The 25,205-nt window shown below is 38.1% G+C and overlaps 1 protein-coding gene across 6 annotated transcripts in view; it reads left to right on the top strand.

Moving 5' to 3' along the window:
* The window catches only part of Ccdc18 (coiled-coil domain containing 18), a 148,424-nt gene that overhangs the window by 71,116 nt on the left and 52,103 nt on the right, over positions 1-25,205 (top strand). For all 6 annotated transcript variants that reach the window (XM_075943995.1, XM_075943998.1, XM_075943994.1 and 3 more), the window contains 5 exons: positions 300-416; positions 3,747-3,914; positions 10,027-10,169; positions 17,630-17,793; positions 18,802-19,015. In XM_075943995.1, coding sequence (XP_075800110.1) covers positions 300-416; positions 3,747-3,914; positions 10,027-10,169; positions 17,630-17,793; positions 18,802-19,015 — 806 coding nt within the window. The remainder of the gene's footprint in view (positions 1-299; positions 417-3,746; positions 3,915-10,026; positions 10,170-17,629; positions 17,794-18,801; positions 19,016-25,205) is intronic.

Raw genomic sequence — 25,205 nt, 5'->3', positions numbered from 1 at the left:
AGTGCCTTTGCTGACTTAGCTATCTTACTGACCTGATTTTAGTGTTTCAAGCGGTAAAGTAACCTTAGGAGATCAATCTGTTAAATATTGTACAAATAATAAATATTCATTAATTAATAATTCAGTGTTTTGTTTTTTGAGACAGCGTCTCTCTACATAACCCTGGATGTCCTGAACTCACTGTGTAGACCAGGCTACCCTGGAACTCATAGAGATTTACCTGTCTCTCCCTCCCAAGTGCCTTGATTTTTCTTTTCTTTCTTTTTTTTATTTTATACTTTGCTTTTTTTTAACTTTAGGTCAGACAACTGGACTCAGCTTTAGAAATCTGTAGGGAAGAACTTGCTTTGCATTTGAATCAGTTGGAAGGAAATAAGGAAAAATTTGAAAAACAGCTGAAGAAGAAGTCTGAAGAGGTAAATTATTCTTTTATTTAGCAAAATTTTCAAATGCTTGTTGGTATTGTTAATTTTTTAATTTTTCTCAATATGCTTTATTTTGTTTGGGTTATTGAAAGACAAAGTTGGCCTCGGTTATCCAAGGCTAACCTCAGACTCTCTATATAACTGATGGTATAGAATTTATGATCTTCCTGCTTCTGATTATCAAGTGCTAGGATTACAGGTGTGTACAAACATTTGTGTATGTTTATATGGTGCTGGGAAAGGTGTGCTGGGTATCAAATTACTTTTCTACCACTGTGATAAGACACTATGACCAAGGCACCTTAGAGAAGGAAGAGGTTATTTGGGACTTCCAGTTTCAGAGGGTGAGTCCTTGACCAGCAGACGTGTCAGGCGTAGCAGCAGGAATGGGACTGGAGCAGTAGCCACTGTTGTGAGGCAGAGAACTAACTAGGAATGGCTGTGTCTCTTGAAACTTTAAATTTACCCCCAGTGACACACGTGCTCTAACAATGTCACACACTTCCTAATCTTTCCCAAATAGTTCCTCCCACTGGGGACAAAGTATTGTAATATCTGCGCCTCTGGGAGCCATTCTCATTCAAACATCACACACTAGGCAGACGCCCCACTGAGTTACATCCTCATCGCCTTCATATGCTCTAAACATACATCTGTAGAAAGAGGACATTAAATGTAATTTTTGTTTGTTTTGAGACAAGGTTTCTGTCTAACAGTGCAGGCTGTCCTGTAACTCACATTGTAGACCAGTGTAGCCTTTATATATATGACACTAAAAACATATTTTAAATTATATATTCTTTAAAGAACAGACTTTATTTCAGTATAGCATAAAATACCTTAAAATTCAAATTCACTTATTTTTAGGCCATCAAAATAGTAAGTTATAATTATTACATAGTATTTTTAATATAAATTGAATAATATTTAAAGCATTGTTTTAGACGTAGGAGTTTAAAATTTTTCAAAACTTTTTGTTGGTGGTGGTGGTTGTGGTTTTTTGGAAACAATCCTAAAAGTCATTCTGTAGACCAGGCTAGCCTTGAACTTGGAGATTCACCTACCTCTACTACCCTTGTGCTGGCAAAACTTAAAAAAAATTGTTTCTTCTTGCCTGAAGAGTTAAGAATCAGCTTTAGAAGGTGGATGTGGTGGTACAGACTTAAACTCCCAGCCCTTGGGTTGCTACTTACGAGGACGGTGAGTTGTAGGCAGGCCTGAGCTACTTAGTTATAAGCCATCAATGGCTACATAGTGAGGTACTATTTTTTAAAAAAATTAGGTTTAACAATTTTTAAACTTTATTGAGTAAAATTTTCAGTTACTAAAGACCTTTTCTAAAAGGCTGAAGAGTTGGCTTGGCAAGTAAAACCTGTGTGCTCTCCCTAGTACCCACACGGTGGAAGGAGAGAACTCCTCCAAGTTTTCCTCTTATCTCTACATGTACACACACGTGAAACAAAAATTAAGACTTTCATTTGTTGTCTAAGGCTTTTGTCCTGCCCAGTTCCCACAGCTGTTAAGTCCCAAAGAAATCACACAGAGGTCTATATTAATCATAAACTGATTGACCCACTAGCTCAGGCTTCTTATTAACTCTCATAACTTATATTAGCCCATTATTCTTATCTATGTTAGCCATGTGGCTCAGTACCTTTTTCAGTGAGGTAGTCACATCTTGCTTCTTCTGTGGCTGGGCTAGGACTGCAGAGGAATGGGCTTCCTCCTTCCCAGAATTCTCTTGTTCTCATTGACCCGCCTCTACTTCCTGTCTGGTTGTCCTGCCTATACTTCCTGCCTGGCTACTGGCCAATCAGCATTTATTTAAAATATAACTGACAGAATATAGACCATGGTCCCACACCATTTATTAAGAGTTGTCTTATTATCTCTACAACCTCAGCATCCACCCACATACACAGGCAAGGCCTTGCTGTGTAACCTCTAGGCAGCTTCTAAATCATAATCCTCCTGCTTTAGCCTCCTACGGGCTGGGATTTTACCTATGCACCGTCATACCTACCTTAAAGACGTCTTTTAAAGAAATTTTGGAGACCAGCATACTAAGACCTTAAATATTTGTAGAGAAGTTTTGTAGTTGATATTGTTATTACTTTATGTGTTGGAATATGAATATTCTGGATCAATTTGTTGTGATATAATTTTACAAACTACTATAATAATAACACTATGTAGTATGATAAATATCACCTGATTTTATTATGTAGTAATTTTGGTTTTATATCTATAAATGGAAAAGAAGGTTCATTAAATGCACTGTAGATCAATCCAGAGCTACCTCTGACTTTCCCTTTCTGGGGTGGGTTGCACAGAGCATTCTCTTTCCTGTTACAGTAAAAGATGAGATGATGGTGTGTGGTCTCAGTACCTAAAGGAAGCTGTTTATGACTTCAAAGTAAAAGGTCACATAAGAATAGTTGATCAACTGTCGTAGGGTTTCTGTTGCTATAAAGAGACACTATAACCATGGCAGCTCTTATAACAGAAAACATTTAATTGGTATGGCTTGCTTACAGTTGAGAGGTTCAGTCCATTATCATCATGGTGGAACATGGTGAAGTACAGGCAGATATGGTGTTGTAGCTGTAGTGAAGGGTCCTGTATCTTGCAGGCAACAGGAAGTGATCTGTGTGACACTGACCGAAGCTTAAGCAAAAGAGACCTCAAAGCCCACCCCCACAGTGACACTATTCCTTCAACAAGGCTACACCTCCCAATAGTGCTGCTTCCTATGGATTTATAGGACCCAATTACATTTAAACTACCACACCAGTCCATAAGTATTAAAATGCTTTCCTTCTCAGAAAGAAATATGTTTCAGAATCCTAGCCAGCCCAAACAATGCACCGCATGGGAACATTTCACAATGATGCCAAACAAGAGCAAGCCCTGTCAGCATCTTCCTGTATCCATACCTTTTATAGGAACAACCATATCTTCATCTCCTGTCAGCATCTTCCTGTATTCACAACCTTTTATAGGAACAACCCTATCTTCATCTCCTGTCAGCATCTTCCTGTATTCACAACCTTTTATAGGAACAACCCTATCTTCATCTCCTGTCAGCATCTTCCTGTATTCACAACCTTTTATAGGAACAACCCTATCTTCATCTCCTGTCAGGATCTTCCTGTATCCATAACTTTTATAGGAACAACCCTATCCTATCTTCTTCTCCCAGGCAGACTAATGAACCATGCCCTTCTCCGGGACCAACTGGAATACATGAGAAGTGGGATAATTACGGAGCTGTTTTTATTTGAAACATTCATTGTAACAAGGAATATATCTCTCTGCTAGGTATACTGTTTGCAGAAAGAGCTAAAGGTGAAGAGTCATAGTCTTCAGGAGACGAGCGAGCAGAATGCAGTTCTGCAGCACACTCTCCAGCAGCAGCAGCAGATGTTACAGCAGGAGACACTCAGAAACGGAGAGCTCGAAGACATTCAGGCCAAACTTGAAAAGCAGGTATATTGTTGGGTAAAAATAGTTGGAATTTTTATGGAATAGAATTTAAAGATCATTTGCAGATTTTTAATCAAGAAAATGTACTCAGATCTAAATCTCATACTATGGTGACAATACTTATAATGCCACAAAATTTTATTATAATTTAGACTCCTTGACTGAATTTTTTTCTTGAATCTATAAATTTAATACCTATATGAATTATTATGTCTTCTGATGTCTCCATTTTGAATACCACATGTGGTATAGTATCCTTTAAAGAACTGAAAAAACAATACAATAAAAGAAGAGTCCCTTTCCCCAAAATAGAACACATGTAAGTTATGATCGTGGGATTGTAACTTGTGGTAAAGTGGTTGTATAGTACACACAAGACTGTGGGTTCAGTCTCCAAGACCACAGCAAAGATTTGTTTAAAGAAAATGAAGAAGTCATCATTCCACTGAAAGACTCCTAACACTTTGACTCTAGAGTCTTAATTTTTCTTTTTCTTTTTTTTCTTTCCTTCTTTTTCTTTTTTGTCTTTTTTGTCTTTTTTTATATTTGGTAATTTTTATTTTTTATTTATTTTATTTTATTTATTTAAATATTGTTTATTAAAGACTTCTGCCTCTTCCCCGCCACCGCCTCCCATTTCCCTCCCCCGATCAAGTCCCTCTCCCTCATCAGCTCAAAGAGCAATCAGGGTTCCCTGACCTGTGGGAAGTCCAAGGGCCGCCCACCTCCATCCAGGTTTAGTAAGGTGAGCATCCAAACTGCCTAGGCTCCCCCAAAGCCAGGACGTGCAGTAGGATCAAAAACCCATTGCCATTGTTCTTGAGTTCTCAGTAGTCCTCACTGTCCGCTATGTTCAGCAAGTCCGGTTTTATCCCATGCTTTTTCAGACCCAGGCCAGCTGGCCTTGGTGAATTCCCGATAGAATATCCCCATTGTCTCAGTGTGTGGGTGTGCCCCTTGCGGTCCTGAGTTCCTTGCTCGTGCTCTCTCTCCTTCTGCTCCTGATTTGGACCTGGAGATTTCTGTCCGGTGCTCCAATGTGGGTCTCTGTCTCTGTCTCCTTTCATCGCCTGATGAAGGTTAATATTCAGGAGGATGCCTATATGTTTGTCTTTGGATTCACCTTCTTATTTAGCTTCTCTAGGCTCGCAAATTATAGGCTCAATGTCCTTTATTTATGGCTAGAAACCAAATATGAGTGAGTACATCCCATGTTCCTCTTTTTGGGTCTGGCTTACCTGACTCAGGATAGTGTTTTCTATTTCCATCCATTTGTATGCAAAATTCAAGAAGTCCTTGTTTTTTACTGCTGAGTAATACTCTAATATGTATATATTTCATACTTTCTTCATCCATTCTTCCATTGAAGGGCATCTAGGTTGTTTCCAGGTTCTGGCTATTACAAACAATGCTGCTATGAACATAGTTGAGCATATTCTTTTGTTGTATGATAGGGCCTCTTCTTGGGTATATTCCCAAGAGTGGTATTGCTGGGTCCAGGGGTAGGTTGATCCCGAATTTCCTGAGAAACCGCCACACAGCTTTCCAGAGTGGTTGCACAAGTTTGCATTCCCACCAGCAATGGATGAGTGTACCCCTTTCTCCACAACCTCTCCAGCAAAGGCTATCATTGGTGTTTTTGATTTTAGCCACTCTGACAGGTGTAAGATGGTATCTTAAAGTTGTCTTGATTTGCATTTCCCTGATCGCTAAGGAAGTTGAGCATGACCTTAAGTGTCTTTTGGCCATTTGAAGTTCTTCTGTTGAGAATTCTCTGTTCAGCTCAGTGCCCCATTTTATAATTGGGTTGATTAGCCTTTTACGGTCTAGTTTCTTGAGTTCTTTATATATTTTGGAGATCAGACCTTTGTCAGTTGCGGGGTTGGTGAAGATCTTCTCCCAATCAGTGGGTGTCCTTTGCTTTACAGAAGCTTCTCAATCTCAGGAGGTCCCATTTATTCAATGAGGCCCTTAATGTCTGTGCTGCTGGGGTTATATGTAGGAAGTGGTCTCCTGTGCCCATGTGTTGTAGAGTACTTCCCACTTTCTCTTCTATCAGGTTCAGTGTGTTCGGACTGATACTCTGTTTTCTTTAAGTGGGCACTTAGTGCTATGAACTTTCCTCTTAGCACTGCTTTCATAGTGTCCCATAGGTTTGAGTATGTTGTCCCTTTATTTTGATTAAATTCAAGGAAGATTTTAATTTCTTTCTTAATTTCTTCCTTGACCCAGGTGTGGTTCAGTAGTTGACTGTTCAGTTTCCATGAGTTTGTTGGCTTTCTGGGGGTAGCATTGTTGTTGCCTTCTAACTTTAATCCGTGGTGATCAGATAAGACACAGGTGGACACTGATATTTTTTTGTATCTGTGGAGGTTTCCTTTGTTTCCAAGTATGTGGTCAATTTTCGAGAAGGTTCCATGAGCTGCAGAGAAGAAGGTATATTCTTTCCTATTTGGGTGGAGTGTTCTATAGGTGTCTGTTAAGTCCATTTGCTTCATTACCTCCAATAATTCTTTTAATTCTCTATTAGGTTTCTGTCTGATTGACCTGTCCCTTGGAGAGAGAGGTGTGTTGAAGTCTCCTACTACTAGTGTGTGTGGTTTGATGTCTGCCTTGCGTTCTAGTAATATTTCTTTTACGTAAGTGGGTGCTTTTATATTAGGGGCATAGATATTCAGGATTGAGACTTCATCCTGATGAATTGTTCCTGTTATGAGTATAAAGAATCCATCTCGATCTCTTCTGATTGATTTTAGTTTGAAGTCAGTTTTGTTAGAAATTAGTATGGCCACACCTGCCTTTTTCTTAGGACCATTTGCTTGAAACGCCTTTTCCCAATCCTTTACTCTGAGTAGATGCCTGTCTTTGTGGTCGAGATGTGTTTCTTGCAAACAGCAGAATGTTGGATCCTGTTTTCGTATCCAATCTCTTAGCCTGTGCCTTTTTATAGGTGAATTGAGCCCATTAATATTAAGTGATATTAATGACCAGTGGTTGTTTACTCCTGTTATTCTTATTGTTTTTGGTAGTAGAGTTTGTGTGTCTCCCTTCTTTAAGATGTGCTGGTGAAGGGTAGCTAGATGCCTGAGTTATTGTAGGCAGTGTTGGCAATGTTGGAGTCCCTGGGTTGCGATTTTCCTTGTATTACTTTCTGTAGGGCTGGATTTGTGGCTATGTATTGTTTAAATTTGTTCTTATCCTGGAATGTCTTGTTTTCTCCATTGATAGTGAACAATAGCTTGGCTGGGTATAGTAGTTTGGGTTTGCATCCATGGTCTCTTAGTTTCTGCAGTACCTCTATCCAGGACCTTCTGGCTTTCATGGTTTCCATAGAGAAGTCAGGTGTAAGTCTGATCGGTTTACCTCTATAAGTTACTTGCCCTTTTTCCTTTGCAGCTCTTAATATTCTTTCTTTAACCTGTATATTTTGTATTTTGATTATTATACGGTGAGGAGATGTTTTTCTTTGATCCAGTCTGTTTGGTGTTCTGTATGCTTCTTGAATATTTAAATGAATATTCTTCTTTATGTTGAGAAAGTTTTCTTCCATAATTTTGTTAAAAATATTTTCTGGGGGAGACAGAGACAGAGACCCACATTGGAGCACAGGACTGAAATCTCAAGGTCCAAATCAGGAGCAGAAGGAGAGAGAGCACGAGCAAGGAACTCAGGACCACGAGGGGTGCACCCACACACTGAGACAATGGGGATGTTCTACTGGGAACTCACCAAGACCAGCTGGCCTGGGTCTGGAAAAGCATGGGATAAAACCGGACTCTCTGAACATAGCGGACAATGAGGACTACTGAGAACTCAAGAACAATGGCAATGGGTTTCTGATCCTACTGCACGTACTGGCTTTGTGGGAGCCTAGGCAGTTTGGATGCTCAACTTACTAGACCTGGATGGAAATGGGGGTTCCTTGGACTTCCCACAGGACAGGGAACCCTGATTGCTTTTCGGGTGGAGGGGGGAGGACTTATATGGGGGAGGGGGAGGGAAATGGGAGGCGGTGGCGGGGAAGAGACAGAAATCTTTAATAAATAAATAAATTTTAAAAAAATAAAAAAACATTAAAAAAAACAAAAAAATATTTTCTGGGCCTTTGAGCTGTGACTCTTCTCCTTCTTCTATTCTTATTATTCTTAGGTTTGGTCTTTTTATTGTGTCCCATATTTCCTGAATGTTTTGTGTTGAAAATTTGTTGGCTTTGCTGTTTTCTTTGATCTGTGCATTTATTTTCTCTATTGTGTCTTCAGAATCTGAGATTCTTTCTTCTATCTCTTGTATTCTATTGATTATGCTTGTTTCTGTAGACTCTGCTCATTGACCTAGATTTTTCATATCCAGCTAATCCTCAGTTGGTGTTTTCTTCCTTGCCTTCATTTCAGATTTCAATTCTTGAACTGTTTCCATTACCTGTTTGATCGTTTTTTTTCTTGGTTTCCCAGGGTATCATGTACGTATTTACTCATTTCTTCAAACCTTTTGTTATACTTCCCATCCATTTCTATAAGGGCATTTTTTACATGTTGTTTAAGGGACTCTATTGCTTTCATAAAGTCAATTTTTTCCACTTCTTCTGTGTTAGGGTGTTCAAATACTTCTGTTGTAAGATCATTGGGTTCTGGTGTTTTCATGTTGTTTTTCAGATTATTGGGTGAATTCTTGCCTTGGCGCCTGCCCATCTCCTCCTATCGATCCTATCTAGTGGGTCTTTTAAAACTGGATCAGGTTTCCCTGCTGGCCAAGGGCTCCGCTTACAAAATACCCTCGCTCTGTTTCCTGGCGCCTGCCGCAGGCCAAGAACCCTCTCACCCCTCAGAAGGGTCTTCAGGACAGGACCAGGCTCCCTGTTTGCCAGTGACCTCGCCAACAAAAGGCCTGCATCTTTGATTTAATTGTAGTGGGGTGATCTGCTCTCGTTATTGTGCGCCTGTCCCGCCGCTTGCGTCTGCCGCCGCGCTGGTCCTTTTTTGTCTTTTTTGTTTGTTTTTCAAGATATGGTTTCTCTGTAGCTTTGAAGCCTCTCCTGGAACTCACTCTGTAGACCAGGCTGGCCTCAGATTTACAGATGCTGCCTGCCTCTTCCTCCTGAGTGTTGGGATTAAAGGCGAGTAATCTTTTTTCTTTTATTCAATATCAACTTTGTCTCAATATCTTTCATATATATTCTGTTTTTATCTTTTAAAAGAAAAAGTTATAAAAACATAAATTTTCTGATTTTAGGATAATCATAACTTTTTGTCATATATATGTATGTGTGTGTATGTATGTGTGTGTATATATATATATACATATATATATGTATATATATATATATGGAGAGAGAGAGAGAGAGACAGAGAGAGAGAGAGAGACAGAAAGTCTGGATTCATCTTCAACCACCCTCTCCCTTTTTTTGAAATAAGAAGAAAGAACTTGGTTTTGTTTTGTTTCTCAGTGTAGCCTTGGCTGTATTGGAACTTGCTCTGTAGATCAGGATGGCCTCAGACTCAGAGAGATCCTCCTGCCTCTGCCTCCTGAGTGCTGGGATTAAAGGCATGAGCCACCACTGCCCATCTCAAAAGAACTCTTCTCATCGGGATAACAGAAAGGGAAATTTTTACTATTGTGTTCTTCCTCTCTGTTATCTTTGTCTTCCCTTTTCTTCATTGTGGTGCTGATGAGGGATTCAGGTCTCACCTGTAGCACCCAAGCACCAGACTCAGCTGTCACTTACTGTTCAATGTGCTCACTTCTGTGAAAACAGGAAGTGATTATGAATGACTTACCTATTAAACAGTTAGTTATGCTTTTCTGGTTTCAAAGCATCCTGATTTATATTTTAATTATACTGTTATTATTAAATTTAATTTTTGAAATGGGGTCTTTTTATATTGCCTAGACTGGTTTTGAGTTCCTCGACTCATGCAATCAGGCAGTCTCTCTGCCTCAGCGTTTCCAGTATCTAAGACTATAGTTAAATTCTACCACACCAAGCTTACTTTGATTTTTGGAATACATCTTGAAACTAAATGATAGGTTAGACTATAATCATATGAAAGTATTTTTCTTCTGTATAATGTTGGGGTGTGATTGAATTTAAGCACTTAACTGAAAACTGGCTTTTCAGGTATCAAAGCAGGAACAAGAGCTTCAGAGACTAAAGGAAAGCTCAGCAGAAAAGTTGAGAAAAATGGAAGAGAAACATGAAACAGCCATACACGATGCTGATGTGAAAAGGCAAAAAATTATTGAGCTTACTGGTACTGTCAGGTAAAACTTGAATATAACAGTTTTATTTTCCTTCTCAATTTTGTTATCAGTAATGTCTGAGTTTCAGAGTTTGATAATAATCCAGTGAGATATTTATGTGAGGAATTAATTTCTTCATAACTTATGTTCCTGTAGCATTTTGTTATATTTCCCTCATAGCCTTCATTATATCCTTTTTTTCTTTCTTTTTTTTTAAAATATTTATTTATTTGTTATGTGTACAATATTCTGTCTGTGTGTATGCCTGCAGGCCAGAAGAGGGCACCAGACCCCATTACAGATGGTTGTGAGCCACCATGTGGTTGCTGGGAATTGAACTCAGGACCTTTGAAAGAGCAGGCAATGCTCTTAACCTCTGAGCCATTTCTACAGCCCCGCTTTTTTTTTTTTTTTACAATATAGTATGGAATCTATTTAACTTACTGTAGAGCTCCCTACAACATTGGGTAAAGAGCACAGATCCTTATCCTTTATAGGCACTCAGCACTGCTGTTTTAAATTACAAAGAACGCTGCAAGTTGCAGGCAAAGATCTCTTCACTGGGGAAACTCTCAGGGGACCTGATTGGGTTTTTTGTTTGTTTGGTTTTGGTTTAGTTTTTTCAAGACAGGGTTTTTCTGTGTAGCCCTGACTGTCCTGAAACTTGCTCTGTAGACCAGGTTGGCCTCAAACTCTGCCTACCTCTGCCTTCTGAGTGTTGGTATTAAAGGTGTGTGCCACCATCATCTAGCCACGGAACCTTATTGTGTTTCGGATAAATAAAATAGTTGTCTGCCTTGACTGGACATTCAGACTCATCTCAGTGAATCTGTGAGGTGAAACATATATACTTAGCTTACCTAGATTCTACTTTGTCAATAAGAATTAACATTTTTCTACCCCATTTTATATCATTAGCAGTCAAATGTGAACTTACATTCAGAAACTAAAACCTCAAGTCCCCAGATTTCTTTTCTCATTGACAGGGATTGAGTATTAAGATAGGGTCTCTGGGTTTAGAGTGGTACTTGCTTTAACAGATAAGCTTCTCTTAACAGTGACAGTGACATATTCTTCCTTCAAGATTTCTCTTTCCTGTGATGATGTTTTGTTTGCTTTAACAAATAAGGCTTGCCTAAAAGATCAGAGAGCAGAACTAAGCTGCTAGAAGCCAGGCAGTGGTGGCACACACTTTAATCTCAGGACTCGGGGGACAGAGACAGACGGTTTTCTATCAGTCAAGGCCACTCTGGGCTATACTGTATTGATTCAGTCTCAAAGAGAAACAGAGCGAGGCGGTGATGGCCCAACTTTTAATCTCAGTACCAGGAAGGTGGAGATGGGAAGTGATATGGCTGGGCGGAGAGAGGAATATAAAGCCGGAGGAAGCAGGAGCTCAGATGCAGTCTGAGGATGTAGTCTAGAGATTTGTAGAGACAGGATTACTCCTGCAGTCTGAGGATTTGATAGAGATAAAAGATCTCTGTAGTGGCTGACCGCACTGCTTCTCTGATCTCTCAATGTTTACCCCTAATATCTGACTCTAGGTTTTTATTGTTAAGACCAATTAGAATTTGTGCTACACTTTCCTATTGCCAGGTATCTAGCCACTAACACAGCCTTTCCACCATTGACTTTTGTGAAGCCATTAAGTCTATTCAGATTCTAACTTATCCTTGTTTATGCTAGATATCCAAATCAAGACCCATTGCTCTTTTATCCCATCCCATGCCAATTTCTGAAAACTTCCGTTGTACCGTCTGGAATTTATATACATCCTTTATATTCTCTGACTTTTCCTTTCTCTTACTATAATAAAACTCTTATATTATACTGAGGACTTACTTATTCTCTTGCTTCTATATACTAAAAAACTTTTCCCCATGTTCTTGTACCAGAGAGTCAAAGGTGTACTCTGAACTTATGTAATAGAATAATATCATTCCTTATTGCTGACATTTATAGTCTATCTTGTTTATTGTTCTCTCCAATACCAGCTCTAGTTAGTTAGTATTCGTTTAACTGATTCATGTTTTGAATTGAGTTTTTTTTTAAACTTTCTTCTCTATTATATTTCTCTCATGCTTCAGACATCCCCACAGTTTACCCTAGAGCTCACTGTTTCTAATATTTACTACTATATTATTCTCTGATACTTTTGCTTGCTTTCCTTTATTTTGTTTTTGAAACAAGGCCTCAATTTGTAGTTTGGGCTTTCTTCAAACTTACAGACATTGTTCTTCAACTTCTCCATAATTGAGGTTATAGCTATCTAACATCATATTACTAGTCTCCTTTTTTTAATGACCTTAATATCAAGTTAGTTTTGAAAATTACTTTGTTAGCCTTCTCTTTGGCTTTCAATGCATCACAGATATAAGTGTGGGTTTCTCTCCTGCCCGTCAGTTCCCGAATAGCCACTCAGAGGCTTATATCAATTACAAACTGTTTGCCCTATTAGCTCAGACTTATTACTGTCTAGCTCTACATATAAATTAACCCATTTCTAATAATATGTGTATTGCCACTTGGCCATGGTGTTACCTCCCTGACCCACCCTCCTTTTCCCTTTATCTTGGCTTGTTTTTTCCCCACTGGCTCTATTAAGTGTGGCTATTGACCAATGGTAATAAAAAAATATTCACAGCATACAGAAGGGCATCCCATATCACACAGAATTAAAATTCAGTTGGGCTCAGTTGTTAAAATGCTTTCTACATAAACATGAGGACCTGAGTTCATGCTCCTAACACTCATGTTGGAAGCCCTGCAATGTCGCCTGCTCTTGTAATCACACCATTGAGGAGGCACATATAGGAGGATCCCTGATTAGCTGAAATGCTGGATCTGTAAAACTCTCTTACAGATTCGATAAGAGACCATATCTGAAAAAAAAAAGGTGAAGCTTAGTAGCATGAATAACAAAATCCCAGAGACAGATACAGATAAGGGGTTAAAGCTGAAGATCAGAGGAGCAGAGCAGTAAGCCACTAGAGTATTTTTTTTTTTTTGAAACAGGGTTTTTCTGGTCTCGAACTCACAGAGACCGGCCTGCCTCTGCCTCCTGAGTGCTGGGATTAAAGGCGTGCACCCCCACCCCCACCCTAGAGAGACCTTTTACATCTACCAAATTTTCATACCAGAAGGGCGAGACCCTGTCTCCACAAATCCTCAGACTAGACACTCCAGTGAGTTCTTGTCTCTTGCCCTTTATCTTCCTCTTTCCACCCAGCCATACTGCTCCTGTCTCCACCTCCCTAGTGCTGGGGTTAAAGGTGTGTGACCCCCAAACACTGGGATTAAAGGTGTGAGCCACCACCACCTGGATCTGTTTGTGGCTCAATCTTTTGTAGCCAGGGTAGCCTTGAACTCCTTGAGATTCTTCTGGGGATCCATCTCCCAAGCTCTGGGAATAAAGGTGTGAGCTACCACTTCCGTCCTCTAGTAGTTTTGCTTTGCATTCTGATCTTCAGGATAGCTTTGTTTATTAAAGTACAAATAAGTCATCACTACAGTGAGGGGAGATTGAGGAAGACACTTGACTTTTTATGCATGTGCACATACGTTTATGTGCCTGTATATGTGCATACACACACAAGAACATGTAAACAGGCATATACATAAAATCCAACTCACACTACCTGATGCCAGCATCTTTAAAGGCGCTACAGAAAATATGATCATGTAAGTCAGCTTTACTTTAAAGTCTTGTTTTTCTTAGTATTGTCTGGCAAGCCAAGTCGTTCATAGAAGATTGGTTCTGCACCTTTGCCTCTTCTTTCAAAACTCTGCCAACTCCTTGATGCTTCTCTAAGTGGGTATCTTTGTCTTCCACTGGAACAAATGAAACATTTGCTTCTTCCTTTTTCAATCCATACATTAATTTTATATAACAGTGTGTTTCATTTTGATATTTTCACACACGTAATTAATGTATTTTGATCTAGTTACCCTCTGTTATTCTCTCTTATTCCCTTCCTCTTTCCTCCTGGCCCTTACCTGATTTCATGTCTTTTTTTGTGACCCAATGAGTTTCATTAGTTAACTCCTACTTTTTTGACTTTTGAACAATCACATCAAAAGCTTCTTGAATATAACCAATAGACATTTTCAATAGGAAAGCTAGGTCCTAAATACTGATAAAAAACTCATGGATTAATGATCACACTTCCCAAGAAAGCATTACTTTAGCTCTTCCGAGGAGTTTTCTCTGCTTCCACTATTAGGTTTTTTTTTTTTTTTAATTCTGAAATTACAGTTTAGAAAACTTTTTTTTAAAATAGTAAAGTTAAAAATATATCTCTGTCTCCTTCAATCTGCTTTTGATAAAGTCTTTTTCAGATAGAAAAGAAACCAATTTATTGAACATCTGCCTTCTTTGTTCTAGGTAGATACATTAATTCATTAATCTTAAACCTATGATGTGTTTATTGTAGGTTTTAAAATGAGGAAGATGAAACTCAAATCAGGGTATATAAGTATACAGTTTAGACCGGCTCTAAAACCAAAAGTTTTTTTGTTTTTCTTTTTCAGTTATATAATATCAAGTTTCAAGAGTCTGATATTTAACATAGTAATTCCTTTAATCCTATTTCTTATCTCAGTCGTGCTTGCTTTCAGTAACCCTGAGATAACAAAGGGAAGTGTTTCTAAGAGACTGATGGGTTTAAATCTGCCATAAAAAAATTTTAAGGTTATACTTAAAATTTGAGTAGTATTGATTATGTAGTTAATATTTTTAAGCTCTTAAATGTTTATTAATGCTCTATTAATTCAACTTTATTAAGAAAGAAATACTTCCTCAAAAGTGAAATAAAGGTGGAATCTATCTCTAGCCAATACTAACACTTTAGAACAAAACAATATTTCAGTGGCTTGACATTACTGCCACCTCTAGATAGTTATTGTGTATATTACTTAGTGCACCATGTTTAAATATATTATTATCCCAACTAAACCTTGATGCATATAGAGCCATGATTGTTATTTTACTAAATAGGAAGTTTTTTGAGTTTTTAATATGTGGTTTTTATAAAATTTCACAATATCTTGGTTATCCTGATTTAGTGCTGACAAGCTACCAGCTCTTACCACTGTATGTCAGCATCTTTTGATTGTTTTCTTCTAGTTATCTGTTTTATATCAATTCTCTTGGTAGAAACAATTTTCTACCAAGTTGAAAATTATTTATCTTAGACTTTAAAAATGTAAAAGAGTCAAATGCTAGGTACGTAATTTAGTGGTGGAGTGCTGGCCTAGCATGCACAAAGGGCCATTCATCTGTCCTGTCTACCTATCTATCCATCCACCTACCTATCTATCTATTATCCGGGCAGTGATGGTGCTCACCTTTAATCCCAGCACTTGGGAGGCAGAGGCAGGAGGGCCTCTGTGAGTTCAAGGCCAGCCTGGTCTACAAGAGTTAGTTCTAGGACAGGCTCCAAAGCTACAGAGTAACCCTGTCTCGAAAAACCGATAGATAGATAGATAGATAGATAGATAGATAGATAGATAGATAGATAGATGGATGGATGGATGGATGGATGGATGGATGGATGGATGGATGGATAGATAGATGGATGATAGGTAGGAGAGACAGAAAGAGAGAGAGAGAAAGAGAGAGAGAGAGAGAGAGAGAGAGAGAGAGAGAGAGAGAGAGAGAGAGGGAGAGAGAGTCAATACTTCAGTGAACATACTTTTGCAGTTTAAATTTCTAAGAATGGGACTGGAAAATGCCCCTCAGTATATTGTCTGTGGTGTCCATGTTGGACCAAGTTCTGGACTGATTGAAAGTGAAAACCTGGTTCTTTCACTTTTGCTATTAGTGTCTGCTTGTGTTGCTTCATAGTCTTTTAGTTCCCACCTTTGTGTGGCTGGGAAAGCTGTTCAATCTTCGAATTTCTAGCCTCTCTCTTTTTTTTCAGCATAGAAACATATTTTTATTAATTAACTCAGTGTGGGTTGAAGTAATTTTTTTCATTTTTAATGTTTTATTTATTTATTTTTGTTAATTTTATTGAGATCTACATTTTCTTTGCTCCCCTCTCTTCTTCGCCCCTCCCCTTCTACCCTCTCCCATGGTCCCCATGGTCCTCATGCTCCCAATTTGTTCAGGAGATCTTGTCTTTTTCTACTTCCCATGCAGATTAGATCCATGTATGTCTGTATTGTTGTCTAGGTTCTCTGGGATTGTGGTTTGTAGGCCTTCTTTGCTTTATGTTTAAAACCACTTGTGAATGAGTACATATGATAATTGTCTTTCTGTGTCTAGGTTACCTCACTCAATATGATGTTTTCTAGCTCCATCCATTTGCCTGCAATTTCAAAAAGTTATTATTCTTTTCTGCTGTGTAGTACTCCATTGTGTAAATGTACCACATTTTCCTTATTCAATCTTCGGTTGAGGGGCATTTAGGTTGTTTCCAGGTTCTGGCTATGACAAACAATGTTGTTATGAACATAATTGAGCACATGTCCTTATGGCATGATTGAGCATCCTTTGGATATATACCCAAAAGTGGTATTACTGGGTCTTGAGGAAGGTTGTTTCCTAATTTTCTGAGAAGTGGCCACACTGACATCCAAAGTAGTTGTACCAGCTTGCATTCCCACCAGCAATGCAGAAGTGTTCCCTTTCCCCCACAACCTCTCCAGCATACGTTGTCATCAGTGTTTTTGGTTTTGGCCATTCTTACAGGTGTAAGATGGAATCTCAGAGTTGTTTTGATTTGCATTTCTTTGATGACTAAGGATGTTGAGCATTTCCTTAAGTGTCTTTCATCCATTTTAGATTCCTCTGCTGAGAGTTCTCTGTTTAGGTTTGTACTCCATTTTTTATTGGTTTATTTGATTTTTTTAATTTGATTATTTTTATTGGGTTACTTGATTATTATTTGATTTGATTATTTATTTATTTGATTGTTTGATTTTTATATTTGGCCTTTTTTGTTTGATTATTTGCTGATGATATAATAGCTTACATAAGCAACCCTAAAAGTTCTACCAAGAAACTTCTACAACTCATAAACACTTTCAGTAATGTAGCAGGATACAAGATTAACTCTAGTCACTTTTAAAGCTAAAAAATACAACCTAAGAATAAGTCTTAAATAAAGATTATTGGTTCCATAAAAGTAATGTGTTTATGGTAATTTGATTACTTAGCCTCTTAGTTATTATTTTAGATAATTAAAATATCACGTGGTTATCTCTGAATGTTATATATATACATATATATATATGAAACTTTGTAAGGCTATATGTAGTTAGACTGAGAACAATGCTGGCCCTTGAGTGGTGTTGGTGTAAAGAACAATAATACTTCAGTTGGAGTAGTTTTTAAAGTATAGTATGTGACTTAAGATTCTGAGTAGAGATCTTGCTAATATTTAACCTAATAAATTTTGTAGACTTAAAGTTAGAGAGAAGACTTTTGGTGTAAAGCTTCCAAATTACCTGTTCTATGGTTTATTTTTAATTAGACAAGCTAAACTTGAGATGGATCAGTACAAAGAAGAGCTGTCTAAAATGGAAAAAGAAATAATACATCTGAAACGAGATGGGGAAAATAAATCCATACATCTTTCTCAGTTAGATATGATTTTAGATCAGACAAAGACAGAACTCGAAAAGAGAACAAATGCAGGTGAGTAACTAGTTAGCTTAATTTGACTTACATAGAATTTTATTTGTGTGTGATGGTTTGAGTCAGAGTGGCCTCAATGGGCTTATATATTTGAATGCTTAGTTATCAGGAGTGGTAGAATTTGAGAAAGATTAGGAGGTGTAGCCTAGTTGGAGGACGTGTGTTAGTAGGGGTAGTCTCCATTGTCTGCCTGAGTGCCATCATGTTCCCCATCATGATGATAATGAACTAAACTTCTGGAACTGTAAGCAAGACCCCAATTAAATGTTTTCCATCCTAATTGTTGGCTTGGTTATGATTTCTCTTCACAACAGAACATTGACTAAGACATTAATTATATTTAAGTGGAATAAAATCAGCAGTTGGGGTAATGAGGCTAAAAGGGATAGTGTTCAGTATTTTGTCTCTTATAAATTAATAAAAAATAGTCTTATTTATTTGTAAAGTTCTATCAGATTTTTTTTTTTTTTGCCAAGATCTCCTCAGGTAGCAGAGGAAGACAGTGAACTTCTGATCCTCCTACTTCCCCCTCTTTAGTGTTAAAATTATAGACAGGGACCAGCATGATTTGTGTATGCAGTGCTGGGGATTAAGTCCCAGGCCTTGTGCATTCTAAGCAAGCACTCTATAAACCAAGAGTTTTATAGATTCCAGCTCTCAGATTGAATATTCTTTTGTTTGTATCTTATTTACATGTCCTGTGATAGTGTGCACTTTTGTGTATGTGCATGTGGAGGCCAGAGTTTGATTTTCAGTATCTTCCTAGATTGCTATCCATCTTATTTTTTGAGACAGAGACTTTATGATTGGCAAGGCTCGCTGGCCAATGAGCTCCAGCTATCTGTCTGTCTCTACCAGCACTTAATAGGGCAATACACAGTCTTTTGTATGGGTGCTTGATATCTAACTGAGGTCCTCGTGATTGCAGGGCTGGTGTTTTAGTAACTGATCCATCTTTCCAGCTCATGGTTTACATATGGTTCTTAAATGATTCTGTATTCTCAACAGTGAAGGAGTTAGAAAGGTTGCAGCACCACACTGAAGCTGAACTAACAGATACCGTGCAGAAACGGGAAGCCCTCGAAACTGAACTGCAGAATGCTCACGGAGAACTGAAAAGTACCTTAAGACAGCTACAGGAACTGAGAGACGTACTACAAAAGGCTCAGTTATCATTAGAGGAAAAGTACACTACAATCAAGGACCTCACTGCTGAACTTAGGTGAGTTAGATAGTAAGAAAGGATAACATAATTACAGGTATCTCTGTGATTAATTTGAGTCCGTTGGACCATATCACAAATACTGTTGTTGAATGTCTTGTTTTGTTTTGGGGCATCCCATGATTCATCTAAGCAAGTGAGAGAAGTTAACTTTTCGCTGCTAATACTTCTGTCCTCATTCTGTGATCAGTTCCACACTGTCCAAGTAACTTCCTAAGAAAGGGGGATGGGAATGGAGTAGGTGGAGCGTAATTAAAGGAGGCTCATATGAGCCCATAATAAAGGATAACAAATGTTTATTGGGGACACCCACAAAAAGAAGGCTGCTACTCGGGAGGCAGAGACAGGCGGATCTCTGTGAGCTCGAGACCAGCCTGGTCTACAAGAGCTAGTTCCAGGACAGGCTCCAAAACCACAGAGAAACCCTGTCTCGAAAAACAAAAACAGAAACAAAAAAAAAAAAAAAAAAGAAGGCTGCTGCATCCTCTGCTCCGTTGCCACTGGGAGCTGCGAACCAAATACCAGCCACCAACTTAGCAAAAAGGGAAAAGTGAAGAGCACACAAGCTTCCTGTCTTTGCTTACAGTACCTCAGACCACGCCCTAATGGGCACCTCCCACTTTGGTCTAAATAAGAGGGTTCTAAACCTATAGCAAAACTATACAATAAGAACAGATATCAAGTATTGTCCAGGAAAATAAAAGGCATAAGCATACACAAAAATAAAACTACAACCAACATAAACAACATCAAGAAAGAAAAACATTCTAAATGTCTAGTCTACGGTAATTAGCAAATAACAGAGATTATTTCAATAGCCGTCCTATCCTGAGGAGTCTGAGTCTTGTACTGAAATGTATTAGCTAAGTTTTGAGATTAAAATAGTTATGACTGTCTAGTCTTCAACCCCATCAAAGACTTGAGAAGGGAAAAAAATATTACCTGAGTAAGCAGGAAGTACAAGCAAGCAACTTCAAAAAGGTGCAAGAAATGACAGAGACAGCTGGCTACCTAGAAAATCACCCAAAATCTCATTTGCAGTGTTAGAGCAACCAACTTTGGCTAAGGCCTAAACTATCTAACAGACCATTTTCAGAGGCAGGAAAATGTGAAAGACTGTCCTACCCTGCTTGACAAGGTTCAGTAGTCATTTTTGCTTGTATCTTCCTCGTGCAGTTTGGATAGCATGCATATTGTCAGTAGTCAGAGCAAGGGCAGTTCTTTGCCCGTAGGCCAGTTCTTCTGAGAAGAAAACAAGCTCCAAGAATTCGGTACCAACATTCTCTTGGGAATAGTCAAATTCTCTCACTTTTGGAATAGTTGCTGTAAGCGTCTTTCAAAAAATTACTGCAAGCTCTTTGCCAGAGTTCGCTTCCTTCTCATAAGTTCTTAATTTCATCATTAGTGAGTGGTGCTATAATTTCTGCTGGATCTATTCCTACTAATTTATGAAGCTTCAATTTTGCTTTTATAATTAACGCAGAGACCTGGTCCACACAAACTTTTAATATTTTACTCAGTTTATGTGGTAAACCATTCTAAGACAGCATCTTCCCTCTGTATTAAAACTCCTGAAGGGGAATGTTTGGAGGGTAATAAGACCAGAATGTAGTTAAGATTTAGATCCACACAATCCACATGTGCCTTCTGTAATTTCTCTTCAACAAATATAATTCTCTCTCAGTTTCAACTGATAATTCCCTGGGACTACATAAGTCCTTGTCACCATCTAAGATTTTTTTTTAAATTAGTCAGGTCATCAGGACATATATCAACAATGGGCCATACCTGGGAAATGTCTCCTAGCAATCTTTGGCAGTCATTGCCTGCGATTCATCTCTCCTAATTTGTACCTTATGTGGTCTAATTTTCTGTAAATATATTTTACAGCCTAGTTAATTAATAGAATCTCCTCTTCATATTTTTTCAGGAGCAATTTGTAATCCCCAACAAAGCAAAATTTTCTCCTTCAAAATTTCCTTCTAAAGTATCTACATTTGAATCAGAAATTAATATGTTGTCCATGTAATGGCAAACTATTGATTCAGGAAATTGCTTATATATCATTTTCAATGACTATTTAACAAAATATTGGCAAAGGGTAGGGCTATTTGATGTTCCCTGTGGGAGAATCTTCTATTCATATCTTTAAGCAGGCTGAGAATTATAATTAAGCACTGTGACGACAGACCTCTCTTTTTCTTTTTTTAAAAAATATTTATTTATTTATTATGTATACAATATTCTGTCTGTGTGTATGCCTGAAGGCCAGAAGAGGGCGTCAGACTTCTTTACAGATGTTTGTGACCCACCATGTGGTTGCTGGGAATTGAACTCAGGACCTTTGGAAGAGCAGGCAATGCTCTTAACCACTAAGCCATCTCTCCAGCCCCTCTCTTTTTCTTGTAAAGGTATAGTGAAGAAACAATCTTTTATGTGAAAAACTGTAAGGCTATTCTTTTTTTAAAAAAAATTATTGATATTTATTGAGCTCTACATTTTCTCTGCTCCCCTCCCTGCCTCTCCCTTCCCTCCTTCAACCCTCTCCCAATGTCCCTATGCTCCCAATTTACTCAGGAGATCTTGTCTTTTTCTACTTTCTACTTCCCATGTAGATTAGATCTATGTATGTCTCTTTTAGTGTCGGCATTGTTGTCTAAATTCTCTGGGATTGTGGTTTGTAGGCTGGCTTTCTTTGCTTTATGTTTAAAAACCACCTATAAGTGAGTACATGTGATCATTGTCTTTCTGTGTCTGGGTTACCTCACTCAAAAAAATGTTTTCCATTTTCCTGCAAAATTCAAGCTGTTGTTACTTTTTTCTGCTGTGTAGTACTCCATTACATAAATATACCACATTTTTTTATTCATTCTTCGATTGAGGGGCATTTAGGTTGTTTCCAGGTTCTGGCTATGACAAACAATGTTGCTATGAACATAGTTGAACACATGTCCTTGTAGCATGATTGAGCATCCTTTGGATATATACCCAAAAGTGGTATTACTGGGTCTTGAGGAAGGTTGTTTCCTAATTTTCTGAGAAATGGCCGCACTGACATCCAATGGGGCTGTACTAGCTTACATTCCTACCAGCAATGCAGAAGTGTTCCCTTTACCCCACATCCTCTCTAGCATACATTGTCATCAGTGTTTTTGATCTTGGCCATTCTTATAGGTGTAAGGTGGAATCTCAGAGTTGTTTTGATTTGCATTTCTCTGATGACTAAGGATGTTGAACATTTCCTTAAGTGTCTTTCAGCCATTTTAGATTCCTCTGTTGAGAGTTCTAAGAGACTGTTCTTTATGCAGTAGGAAATGCAAAGTAATTCCAGACTGTAGATAGCCCACTGGCTAAATCACCTTATTAACAGATCTTAGATCTTCAGTTTCCAGATTTTTTAACAACAAATTCAAGAGAATTCCAAGGGTTGATTGTTTCTTCAATATGCTGAGCATCTAGTTTCTTTTTTATCATCTGTTTTAGAACCTGAAGTTTCTTTTTTGTTTAAGGCCATTGCTTAACCCATATAGGTTTCTTAGTTAACCATTTTAAAGGTAGGATCATTTGTACCTCTGAGAGTTTGTTAGTTGTTTTCAACAGCCTGAATGGTTGGTGACTGTTTTTTTTATAGTACTTTATAATATCCTTCCCAGAAACATGAGTTGGTTAATAGTATGTTTCTGAAACTATAGGAATATTAATGTCAATATTCCATTGCTGCAACAGATCACCACCCCATAGATTCACTGCTATATTAGCCATATGGCTTCAGTTTTCCTCTCTGCCCTCTGACTGTATGTATTCAACCCACTTTGTGCTTTGCTTTAGCTGAGATAGGGTTCCAATTCCTAGGAATTGAACATCTGCTACCTGAAAAGGCCAATTCCGATGCCAAGATTCTGGAGTAATAATAGTCACATTTGCTTCTGTGTCTAATAATCCTTCCATTATAATATTATATATTTGTACTCTCAGCTTTGGTATTTGACCATTTATAGAAGTCTGCCAAAGTATGTGTTTTGTATTTTTTAATGGAATTTTTGATTTACCTTCCACGGTTATCCTATTGCCCAGGAATGTATGGTTTTTTTACAACAGGTATTGGATTTTCTAAGTTTCCTGGGGAGGTGTATCCTCCACAGTGACTGTGAATGACTGGACCATGTTTTACCTGGGTGCCTGTGAGGGGCCCTCCCAAGGATTTTCCCAATGGTAATCGGTTGCCTTGTTTGTCTCTTCTTGATCTATATTCATTGCTCCAATGTCAGTCTTTACCAGATTCTTCTATTTGAGTCCGTCCCAGAAGAACATTATTTCTAGGAATGCTCTGTTTACAATCTCTTCCTCAAATAGTTGAATTACTCAACATTGGCTGTCTGCAGAATCCATTCATCCATTGGTATTGATATTACCTTTAAGGGCCCAAGTATCTTTTTGCATTTTAAGTTAGCATTTTCAGAAATTCAGTTCAATTCAATTTTCAGAGATTCAATGAGTACTCTTCTACCTTCTTGGTCCACTACCCCTATTTTACAGCTTTAGTTATTCTTTGCAAAAATTACTATATATATATATATATACATACATGTATATACACACACACACACACACACACACACACACACACGTGTGCCATGTTCTAAAGCAGCTGAGACTAATTGAAGCCAATCATGTGGAGTAACTTTATTGACGCCCATGTTTTTACTGACTGCTTCACATGTGGTGAATGCATGCCATAAGAAACTACCGCTTCCTTAATATTTTATAGATCTTTTATATGCGTAGGCTCCAATTTACATTCTGTATATACTTTTCAATATTTAATATTTGCTGGCTTTCAGAAGCAGTAACAGGATAAGTAGCTAAAACTCTTGAACAGTCATCTCTGACTCTGAGGTACTGGCGATGCTATGTCTTTACTATTGTCTTTTGTCTGTACCTCCTCACCTTACTTATCAGTTATGACAAGTTCTTTAATCATTTTAAATCTTTTTAATCATAGTTTTTTGTAAAGTTTGAATCTCTTGATATGTGAATATTTTTAATGATTTGATGAAATCAATTAATTTCTGGTTTTCATTCTGCACATGTGATTCCAGGTTTTTAATTTTCCCATTAATGATATCTTCTCATCCTTAGAGATGTTTGGATGGCATGTATATTGCCTTTCAGGAGGAATGCTCTATCTGTTAGCTTGTCATAACTTTTTAACAGATTGTCACTTTGAACAGTATGAATTCTTTCAAATAACTTCTCGTTACCAGTCTGTAAAGTCTGTATCATTTCCATAACTTTTTCATTCTTGATTCATGTTATCAAATCATTTCTTTAAGGATGTAATATAAAGTATCAAACTAATCGCAGCTATGGCTAAAAATGTATAATCCTAGGTAGGTCATATACCTCTCCTAGAATTCAATACATAGTAAAAAGGAAAAGGATGGTAATATTATCTGCAACTATTTTGGGAGTGATTTACAAATTGCATTCTAATTTCAGATGACTTGCCTCTGTTACAAGTCACTACTGAGATGTTTAAGGATGCTGGCCAGTTGCGTGTCGGTTGTACCACCAGAGTGGTCCTGGGATGCTGCAGGCAGTGAAGAGAACTGAATAAGCATGATGGGGCAGCTGGAGCTCAGCTGTGGAGCAGGGGCTTAGGTCACATGGGTATTGGGTGACAGGATGTAATGTAGTTATAGGAGGTCCTCGTGAGCCCATAGTAAAGGATAAGAAATGTTCATTGGGGAGCACTTATGATAAGAAAACTGCTGTGTTCCTCTGCTCTGTGGGCGCTGGGACCTGTGAGCCGAACTCTGACCATAAACCAAGGGAAAAGAACAAGCACACTTCTTGTCTGTGCTTAGAGTACCTTAGATTACATCCTAGTGGACTGGTATCTAAAAGGCTATTGGCTGAATGACTTCTCACAAAAACTAGGCAAGCAAAGCATATGGCAGTGACTAAGAGCAGAATATTATTAATAGTAACTCTGTATGTGTACCCTTGTTTTCTTCTTTTAGGAGACGGGATCTCACTTTGTAGGCCATACTGGCCTTGAACTTAAGAGATTCACTTACATCTGCTTACCAAATGCTCTGATTAAAAGAATGTACTACCATTCCCAGCCCAATATGTTATAAATATTAAGGCATTATTTTAAACTAAGATTATGCCAGGGATAGAAATT

Source organism: Microtus pennsylvanicus, chromosome 12 (assembly GCF_037038515.1).
Source record: "Microtus pennsylvanicus isolate mMicPen1 chromosome 12, mMicPen1.hap1, whole genome shotgun sequence".
In the NCBI taxonomy this organism is placed as follows: domain Eukaryota; kingdom Metazoa; phylum Chordata; class Mammalia; order Rodentia; family Cricetidae; genus Microtus; species Microtus pennsylvanicus.
This window is presented reverse-complemented; position numbering and strand designations above follow the sequence as displayed.